This window comes from Micropterus salmoides, unplaced genomic scaffold (genome assembly GCF_014851395.1).
Source record: "Micropterus salmoides isolate LMB-PRFRI ecotype aquatic unplaced genomic scaffold, ASM1485139v1 Ms_hic_scaffold_19, whole genome shotgun sequence".
NCBI lineage: Eukaryota > Metazoa > Chordata > Actinopteri > Centrarchiformes > Centrarchidae > Micropterus > Micropterus salmoides.
The window spans coordinates 22,899,076-22,909,751 of NW_024041039.1; the positions used below are offsets into that span (position 1 = coordinate 22,899,076).

Sequence of the window (10,676 nt, forward strand, 5' to 3'; positions counted from 1 at the left end):
ACAGACACATGATGTTTCAGGCACAAATCTCCCATCAGAGCATACAGCAAAAAGCGTGGGACAGAATCATTCCTATACACATGATGTTTAAATAATTTGCTTATGGTAAGCAAGAAGTCAGCTTATAGTTGGTTCATTTTGGGTCTTTTCGTATATATGACAACATGTGGAAGAAATTTAAATATTTTATGAATATGTTTGTGCTACTAGTTTGTCATTGATGTTATAGAATATTCTTAGAGGCTGATGCAACAAAGACAGGTCTAGCTTGGAGTCATAAGCTGACCATACAGGTGTTCATTGACTTCCAGCTCTAGTTATTTCTCTCATAACTTTCCTTGTTAGGGAGGCAACAGTTAAGGTAGAGACAGTAGCTCGGGTGTCAGGCCAGCATATATCGTTCTCTGTGAATCTTAGACGGTTGAGTCTTATAATAATGTTTACAATAACTTACAGACTCCACAGAGAGGACAACTCTTGGATATACTGTAGATTCCAATATGATATAACATTGGAGAATAAACATCATCAGATAGCCTAGAGGTGTTGTTCTAAAGATAACCTAATAGGGAAACACACAGGAAACTAGGGGAAAGACAGAAACATAAAAATCCTTCAGATTTGGTGTTGCATTCGCCATATTGACTTGTTATATATGCTGGCACTGTATCTGCTCAGCCAGGCTCAATAACCCATGCTCTGTGAAGGGTTCATCCGTCTCCAAAACTTGTTCACACCTGGAGCCTGGCTCACAATATTTCTTCAACAATTGATAAATCACAGGTCTGTTGTAGATATGAACTCAAACAAACAACCGCCACGCTGAGGCTGAGCAGCCTATTTGCACAACTGACATTACTGTATTTGTAAAGAGCACAATAATACTGTTTTAGGCTATAGCCTGATTATAATTTGAACTAAAGTTAGCAATATTTTATATACAGTACTGTATAGTGTATTTTAATTATACACCATGCAGTCAGTTAATTTGTACAGTAATTTAAGTGTTTGAACCAACTGTCCATTTCATTACTTTAAAGAAATGCAATAAATATACAAATGTCAATTCTCATCTCATATCTCATATTTATAACTATTTTATTATAATATAATTTTATTTATATTTACGTATTTATTGTGTTTTCCTTGTGCTTAGAAATATACTAGTTTCGTGACAAATGTACTCGTGTATTCTTTTCAGGCCCGAGTCCAGCATGTTTTGCAGTAATAAAGCAAAATCGTCAGAAGTAAATGTGAAAGTAGACGATCTCTACAAAATGCTCACCCACCGCGCTCCCTTCATGAACTAGTGCTAAGCTCGTACCTTCAATGTAATGAACCGTATATACTATTTGTGCGCGGCTATATTTATTTTTAAAGGATTTTCGTTGGAAGTAATTAACTACGAAGTCGGTTCTGTATAGTTTGGTGGGTGTTTGTAACATAGTTATCCGATATATTAATAACGAGATAGTTGTATCAAACTGAAGAAAATGCGCAGGCAGTACGTTCTTTTAAAATGTATAGCTTTTAGTACGAACCTTTTATCTAGTGGCGCTACCCACATGTCATATCTAAGTTTATGAACGTATTAATTTCCGTACCGTACATAAAGTTACCAACTATACGACTATTTAAGTTGGCTATGTGCTTGTGGTGTCGAACAAGTCGCCATTTTTCCCACAACACCTGAAGGCACCAATATCAACAGCGTCTCCGAGATTCCCTCATCAAATGGGTGTGGATGAACTGCGCATGTGCATGACCAAGCTCTTTGGGAAGCTAAGTCGGATTTACCTAGGGGGTCCAGATCAAAAACCGAAAAAAAAGGTAAGAATCCCTTTGAATGTGACATTACAGTCGAGTAATGCTGTTAGAGAGTGTGTTTTTGCTTGGTGCTACCGTTGTCGTCTCAGTCATGCTTTTATTTTTCGCGACTTCGTAGCGAGCACAAACCTTCAAGGAAATGTTTGCTAGTGCCAAAGCGATGAACAAAAGAATCCGACGACACATCCGCGTTGTTTTTATCTACTGTATGAACACACTTTATGTTTTTACAACTATATAGTGGATACCTCGACAGCCTTGTTGTCGAGTAAGTTAGATGTCACAGCGCTTTACTGTAAAGATGTGGGTGACTTGGTGATTGATAGTTGGTGCGTGATATATGAGCATCATTCTGACAGTAACGTTAAGGCAACAGCGACTGCGCACAAACATGTAACGAAACCTTGTTTTTTTAAGAGTTCTGACATCAGTTTGAGGAGCAAAGTTGGCAACTAGATTGTATGTAACGAACATATGTGTTGTCGAGATGACAATAATTGTATTTCTATAAAGTTTTTGGTGTTGTTTTCACTTCTACGCATTGCTGAACCTAACGCCCTTTCCCAGAGTCATGTCGGGGTTTCTGGACGGAATCCGGTGCGGAGACTGCGAGTGCAATGTGGACTGGGGTGAGAGAAGAAACAGCATCGCATCGATAGCTGCTGGAGTTTTGGTATGCCTCTGATTTTCTCAATTAAGGTCAGATAGACTGGTCTTTTGCAGGAAATGTAGGCTACTCTAAATTTTGTTCCTTGGTTCTTTGCCTCTAGTTACTAAGTTAATTATTAGTGCAGACAAGATGTAGATTTATTACACTTTTGCTGACGTGCATGTTTATACTTGCCACTGAAAGTTAACTGTGGATCTTGTTGCAGTTCTTCACTGGTTGGTGGATCATCATTGATGCAGCAGTGAAATATCCTGACGAGGGAGAGTTTCATCATGCCTATCACACCTGTGGGGTCATCGCTACAGTGGCGTTTCTCATGTAAGTCAGGCTTGTTGACAGTTACCGTCACAGGAAATGTTAGATTCTTCAGTTTGTCTCAAAAACTCTCGCCACAAGGTTTAATAGTTTGGTGTTTTTTAAGCTTAAAGCCCAATTTCCAGGCCTTCCTCGAAGTATGGAGTTGCTCATTTGTAATGGAAATGCTATAGTGGTTGTCATGTGACATAAGTATAGAGTTTCAGTCATGTGATAACTGGTGGTGATATATTGGGAAGGTGGGAGGTCGTTACCCCAGTCTCTGTTCAAGGATGGTCTCTCTGGTGTTGGATGTGGATGGCCTCCTTAATCTTCTGACTCCTGGTTTATGACTTTGAATCTTTCACAGTCCATGCTGTGAATGGTTTTGGTCCGGGGTTCACAAACAGGTCACATGCTTTGAAATTCCATATTTAGGTCACATGATAACAACTAAGTCATCTCCATGATAACTAAGCAACGCCATCTGCTGAAGAGGGTCACGACTTGGGGCTGAATGCTTCGGAAACAATCAGGTTATAGTAACTTGCTAAGCAGCTTCTGATACGTTTGAAATCATTTTCTATCTCATCTGACCCATCCAGGATAAATGCTGTTTCAAATGGCCAAGTGAGGGGAGACAGTTACAGCGAAGGCTGCATAGGACAGACAGGTGAGTATGATGGTATACACTTTCACCATTTCCCCTTCATAATGATGGTTTCCTCACTGGATATTTTAATACTGTCACATCGGGTTTCTCATTATCTCTGCCAGTCTCAACTTGGACCAGAGCATCTGCAGATTCATTCCATGCCCAATATGTTATGATCCATTACAGTTAGGCACGATACGAGATGAATAAATCCTGTTTTTGTTTATCTTAACTGTAAGGAAGCATGGAGTGACATTTGAGTGAGATCCAAATAGGGCTGAACGATTTAGGGAAAATATCTAATTGCGATTTTTCTGCCAGATGTTCTGATTGTTTTTTTTTAAGTTTTTTTTTTTTACATTTTCTCTATTGAAGTTTTGCTAAAGTTCAATATTCACTGCTAGTCTATTTTTGACAGAAGCCATGTCAAGCAGCACAAAGCAGATGAACCAGGCAGAGAGTCAGACCATAGACTGTATATAAGAAATGGACGTAGTCATCATGACATCACCCGTTGGTTTGTGGACTGCCGTTTTGAAGCCTCGAGTTTGGCCGATGGGTCGCTGTCCTGTGAGTTTTTGCAACCAGGAAATGACCAGAAGTGACGATACGGCGGAGCTAATGGCCGTGTGCGGCGCTAGCTAGCTAGCTTGCTTAGCTAGGTGCAACTGTAACTCACGTTAACTGTCATTTTAACAGGGCTGATAACTTTGTCTAGCAAACAAGCAAACAACAGTCTTAAAACTAAATGTACTCACCAAAGAAAGTCAACAGCCAACTCCTAATAAGCTTTTTCAACGGCGCTGGTTAAATTTACAAAGTGCCGAAGGTACGAGTTGGCTCTAGCTGGATTGACAGTTCGCCATGGTAACGACTTGTCAATCATAGATAATCCCGCCCTGAAACATACTCTGTCTATTTTAAAATAAATGGGACCATTATTTACTAAATCAACATCATTTTGTATTGAAGAAGACTTTAAACTAGTGACTGAGACCATAAACTCATTATGAAAGTGTTTACTGAGGTAATTATTCAGGTGAGAAGTAGGGTCATTTTCCCATTATCTCTAATGGAGCAGGACTTTTTTTTTACAACCAGAAGAGTCGCCCCTGCTGGCTGTTCGATAGAATGCAGGTTTCAGGGACTTCCGCGTTCGCATCAGATCACTGACCTGAAGCTTCCCGCTTAAGTCAGACACAGAACCGCATAGAGAATCTGTTCGATTTTCAAAATAAAACGCACACCTTGCTGACTCACGATCGTACATCAACAGTTAAAACAGACAATTTAACTACGTAGCCTACTTAACCATAACAGAAGCATAAAAATCAAGGACAACTGAACAAATAAGCAAAATCTGAATATGTCAGCAAAATCAGACGGGCAAAACGCTCTTATTCTGAAGTGCTCCAACATAGCCTGCAGAGAACGGAACGGGCTCACAGAGAGCTGTTATCCGTAGTTGAAGCACACAAAATGACAAATGTCAAAGTGCAGTCCAAATGTGTCCATTCCTCGATTTCATTTTTTTAAATTACTTTAGTCTATAAGGGTCCACGGATCAAAAGAATCATAACGGCTTTTCACAATAATTACTCCAAGTTGTGAAAACTTCGCTCACTGTCTGCTAACTTCTGTCACACTTTTCACTGCATCCTGCACCTGCTGTTGGAAATGCTTGTTTTCATTACCTTGCTACCTATAAATTAAAAGTTTGTAAGCTGTCTGTTAGAGCTAGATCAAATGAATGATTTGTAATTGATATGTTATTTAATTTTTATACAATTTTGTGCGAAAGAAATTAAAGGCTTGTCCGATATGGACGCCTGTCCCAAATATAGGCAGGGTCAATTCAGGGATATTAGCAAATTAAAACCTGTGCTATTAATCAAAGTTTTACAGGATACAAATAACTTTCTCCTTGGGGGCTGTTTTCATGTGTTAACATTTACATTTACAACGTACATGCAGTAAAAAACAAACCCAAAAAGAAGTGCTGTGTGTGTGTGGTCACCCAGAAACCCACCCTTTCTTATCTCTGCTTGCAGGCGCTCGAGTGTGGCTCTTCCTTGGCTTCATGCTGGCTTTTGGCTCCCTCATTGCCTCCATGTGGATTCTGTTCGGAGGATTCGTAGTGCCTCGTAAGTCCTGTTTGTCTGGTTAGCAACTTGCCCTGGCCGCTCAGTTAGCAACAAGTGTGTTGTAAAAAAATTTGTAGAGACTAAAGAGTATGATGCAATAATTAAATATACATATGCTGCAATGTCTATGGTGAGCAAAATGTTGCACAGTCCAGTCATGAAGAGCTTATTTTCTGTAACCTGTAAATCTGTTGTCTTTTGCAGAAAAGCCTGTTGTGTACCCTGGTATTGCTGTTTTCTTCCAAAATGCGTTCATTTTCTTTGGGTAAGTTAACAGTCCTCAGCGGCGTCTTACGTCAAACCCATGCTTACACTTGACCACAGGCAATTTGTGGAAATATTTTTCTCACACTTCCTTTCATTTTTCGATTAGGGGTTTGGTCTTCAAGTTCGGACGTACAGAGGATCTGTGGCAGTAATGGACTATGTGTGTCTTTATGTCCACTGTACAACTCTGCCTTCTATATTGTATTACACAATATGCTTTAGTGGCTATTCACATTATATATAAACTTTTTTAGCTTTCAAATTATCATGTTTAATTTATATTGTTTGCTGTATAATGGCTAAATCATAACTAAGCACAAATTTTCATAGATTCCTTGAAAGTTTGAATATTTTGTGGCAGTGGCACATCTTTAAATGTGTCTGTTTGCACCCAGACTGTGTAGCCATGTTGTTAAAATGGTTTACAATGTGTGTGTATATAAAAACAAATCAACTGTCCAAATTTCTTTTGGGTATGCTTACTTCTATGGCATCCTTTACTTTTGAACTGTGTCTTAAGTGAAAATAACATGGTACATATTGAGGGCAATAATTCATAATACTGTACACATTTACTGAATGTAACCATATGGGGTTGTTTGTATTTTTCCTGAAATAACACAACGTGAGCTCTGAAACTTGGCAGTTATCTAGATTCATTATTGAAGGCTTATTCGCTCACATTGCTGACATGAAGGTTTCAAAACTGTAGGATGTTGTATGTGTACTGGATATTTGTATTTGACTGCAACACTTGTTCATTTGCTTGTATAACATCCGAACCATGTGTCTAATAAATTAGTCTTATATTCATGCTTCCATATTGATTTTTATTTATTTATTTATTTTTTTACCCCCCTCATCCCACTCTTGCACATATAAAAACATCGAACTACTTTGCACAAAGTACGAATAAGTGTATGAAACTATATACATTGACATGAATGAACACCAAAAATAGTTTGCACTTCCAGGGTCAGTCTTCTTCTTTCTCCGTGTTCTTATTTGCGCACTGCCTGATGGGGAAACTGCAAAACATGAAAATGTTTTTTATGAATTCACCTTGTTAAGGTATAGCACAACAAAAACAAACTAATGTCAAGTGTGTTACTTTTTATTATCACTATATACAATTAGAATAAATAGCATCTTTTCAATGCAAATATAGAATTATCTTCTGCTGGACATTTGGTTGTAAGAATATAAAAGACTTGATTGCCTACCTCCCAGAAAGCCTGATCGTCAAAATATTTCTTGTCTTGGGGTGGTCTCCAGAACTTCCACTTGAGTATGACCCCTATAAATATAAGTCGTTATGAAAGCTCACAAATGGAAAACATACTGTGTAATATGGTATTCATCTACATCTGTGGTTGTCAACTTGTATATTGTTGCAGGATAAAAAGCTGGATTTCACTAAAATACTGAAAACCTCAAGTAAAATGCTTATGTTTTGTCAAATGACACTGTTAGTGGATCTGTTGCTATAGAATACTTGAAAATGGACTTTCTGTCTTGTGCCAGGTTGTTGATAATAGAAACTTTACTAGAGAGAAAGCTCACCTGTAATGATTCCCATGAACAGACTTAGAGTGATGGTGATCAGAAGAGTATAAATGTGAAATACAGCAAACCGGATTGCCCTACGAAACAAAGGACCAGTTACACAGGGTGTCACTTTTTTGTGCGTGTGGGTGTGTCATGTGACGGTTGCATTCTTACGTTGTGTGATCGTCTTTAATCTGTATGAGGAGATGTGCTAGCCATCCCAGTAGACCAGGGAGTCCATGTGTGCTCAAGATGGCGCAGGTGTCATGGCACTGAAATGCAAACAGCATGTGGATCTGGAAAATAAAGAGTTTATGAGCCCCTGTGGTGTGAAGATTATTTCATCAAAAGGGGTATGTGTACATGTGGGGATCAAAACCTTGAGATACCGGAACCCAATGGTTGATACAACTGCAGCAGTGAATCCAATTGTCATGGCCTCCCATGGCTGATGAACCGCCGACATGGAAACCCCAACAGCAACACCGCCAGCAAGCATGCATGACTGCATATGGATCTAACAGAGGAGTGAAGATATATGCCCCATTATAGGCTAAATCATATGTCATGCTACCAACTGTACTGATTGATTAGATATTCTGGGTGGCTTCCATGGTAACAGGTAGGAGTCCTTTCACTCCAGCCCATATATGACTCTGTTCATGATAGAGTATAATGTTGTGTTAACAAATCAAGTGTCATATCCTACTGGGTGGAGTTTTCCCTTGGGACTGGAGAGCACGGACACGGCAGCTGCTGTAACAGCACTGACAGCCAAGGCAAGGTAGGTGCTGCATATGGCCGCCAGCTTTGTCCCAGGTGTGCGATTGTCCACAAGGACTGAATTAAAACTGGGCCAAAACATCCAGAGAAACACAGTGCCTAGAGAACAGAGGATTTCTATTGAGACAGTGAAGGGTTTTGATCTTAAATGTCCAGTGGAAGTATAGCCATCCCACTTGCTGCACCATCCTACCTTTAAAGGTAACATCAGAAAAATAGCCTACTTACCCAATGTGGAGAATAATCCAGTTTTGCTGTCAAATTTCTCTTTTTCAAAACGCTGCTCCGATCCTTTCCTATGCAGGACCCAGGTCAGCATGAGTCCAAAGAAGGCCCCAAAGATGTGAAGCAGCATGATGCCGTTCAGAGGCTGGACCTGTAGAGTTAGAAAACCATAATTATGAGCAAACTTCCAACAAAGATCTAACACAAGTAGAATGTACTGAAGAATTAATATAAGGGTGAAACACAGGATTCAAAGGTGCTTACATTCAGCAGAGTCCGGAGGAGCCATTCATTCAACACAAACCCTGACACCTCCAGCAAGGCGATGAGGATGAGGTGCACAGGGTTGGTCTTCCCCATCACAGCTCCAATTGAAATGAGGGCAGAGGCAGTGCACATCTCAGCAACTACTAAGCTTTATTGAAACATTATTTGTAAATTAGAGCTATGAAATACGTAGGCTATATTATGTTCGTAATATATTCAAAGTGTTGTTGATGCTGTTCAATGCATCTCATTTAAGTGGCATTTTCTTTTGCCACAGGCTGTAGATACTGATTAAGGACAAATGGATTCAGTAGATATTTGTTCAAACAGATGTGTGTCATCAAATTTTAAATGTGGCAGATGCCGCAGGTGATGACCGACCTTCTCAAATTGATCGGGATCTTTCCTCTGTGATACCAGGACTCAATGCCATTGAGTATGATAGCCCATTGGGTGGCAATGACAGCCACAAGGAGGTTGAAACCAGAGCCACTGAAACCATATCGCACTAGAAAAGTGCCTAAGAAGCCAAAACCTACAATCACCATCACATTCACATCCTGGAACTCTGCAAGAGAAATAAAGTAGTAGGCTTTGAAAACTCACATGAATCACCATACAGTCTTATACAATACTGTCACCCAATTTTCAGGAGACAAGCCCAGTCATCTGCTCCTAAAGAACTAGCAACTGTAAGAGCTTATCAGTGCCCAACAGTAATAACTGCGGCCCCTCCCCATACTCCAGGATTCAAGTATATAACTTTGTTATGCTTTCTAAATAAGCAATATGAAGTAGATATTCGAATGAAACATGAAATATCTATATTTCAACAACTCACTGTCTCCTGCCTCTCCAAACTCACTACTTACCTGGGTAAAAGCTGCTGAAGGTAATTCCATCTACTTTTACATTGCTTTCGATCTCAATGTAAAAGGCATATATGGCAATGAACCCTATCTGCAGAAAAAGTAGCAAAGGTGCCAGACGGGAGCGCAGACTTGGTGCGTACTGAGGACCCATTGGAGATGTTTGTTGCGCACTTCTCTTCTAGCCAGGTACGAACTAAGAACGACCTGTCCACCCAAAACAACCCCACCACGGTACCCACCGCCCATACACATCACCCCGCCCCCTCGGCGACACACAACCACCCACAGTGAAGCATGTTTAGCCTTGAACAGGGCACAACCCAAAACACATATTTTCATTTCAATCAGCTTGGCTGTGAAAAGTCTGTCTTGAGTGAAGACTGAGTTTGATGCTTGAGGAAAAACGCTTTATTCGCGGTTTAGGTCATTAAAAATATCTATACATAAATGTTGATTAGCATATTTAAGTGCAATCATTATAGTTAGAATGCAAAAAATGATCTCTTTGTGGCCTGTTTTCTAAGACTAGGCTATAATATAACCATATTTATACAACATCGACACTAGTTAAATTATTAGGCTAATTGAAACTTTAAAAGTCTATGTCATTAAATATATTCACAGACCGCAAACATGTATGAATTAGTTTTATATATTTGCTATGAACATGTTAAGGCCACTGCAGTTAGTCTATAATCTCACCTCAGTGGGGTCGTTATCCCGGGTCATCGATACCGCTGGTTTCTTCCCGGGCCAACGACCCCACTGAGGTTAAATAGCTGAGTTTCCCTGCCAGTCAGTCAGAACTGAAGAAGTCCTTTGGATGAGGGACGAAACGTCTTCCAGTATCTTCAACCAAGTCCAGTTGCCCTTGATTTTAACCTTCGTTGGATAACTATGACCTGGATGACTGAGAATCTTCATAGACATCTATAATAAAAAATAAGTTTTGTTAAAATTTTTTTTAAATATGCCATATCTTTATTAAAAACCCCTCTTCTTTTTACATTTTTGTCATGGCACTTTCTTATGGCCCTAAATACAACGGTAAACAAACAAAAAAACACAGGTAAAGATAATCATATTACAAGCAAGGATAACTGCAACACACACTTCAAACTCAC

The 10,676-nt window shown here is 39.5% G+C and overlaps 2 protein-coding genes across 2 annotated transcripts; one reads left to right on the forward strand and one right to left on the reverse strand.

Annotated features, from left to right (window-relative positions):
• Positions 1 to 1,758: 1,758 nt before the first annotated feature.
• On the forward strand, positions 1,759 to 6,672 carry tmem50a (transmembrane protein 50A). The gene is made up of 7 exons (XM_038729945.1): positions 1,759 to 1,829; positions 2,393 to 2,500; positions 2,703 to 2,815; positions 3,397 to 3,464; positions 5,498 to 5,590; positions 5,795 to 5,855; positions 5,964 to 6,672. Exons 2-7 carry the CDS (start codon positions 2,399 to 2,401, stop codon positions 6,007 to 6,009), a joined length of 483 nt encoding a protein of 160 aa, XP_038585873.1. The 5' UTR covers positions 1,759 to 1,829; positions 2,393 to 2,398; the 3' UTR covers positions 6,010 to 6,672.
• Positions 6,673 to 6,678: 6 nt separating this feature from the next.
• rhd (Rh blood group, D antigen) lies at positions 6,679 to 9,763 on the reverse strand. The gene is made up of 10 exons (XM_038729942.1): positions 9,553 to 9,763; positions 9,062 to 9,248; positions 8,678 to 8,828; positions 8,417 to 8,564; positions 8,115 to 8,287; positions 7,785 to 7,922; positions 7,580 to 7,701; positions 7,421 to 7,500; positions 7,081 to 7,154; positions 6,679 to 6,885 (listed from the first exon to the last, which is right to left on the reverse strand). The coding sequence occupies exons 1-10, from the start codon at positions 9,701 to 9,703 to the stop codon at positions 6,859 to 6,861; spliced, it is 1,251 nt and encodes a 416-aa protein (XP_038585870.1). The 5' UTR covers positions 9,704 to 9,763; the 3' UTR covers positions 6,679 to 6,858.
• Positions 9,764 to 10,676: the final 913 nt, after the last annotated feature.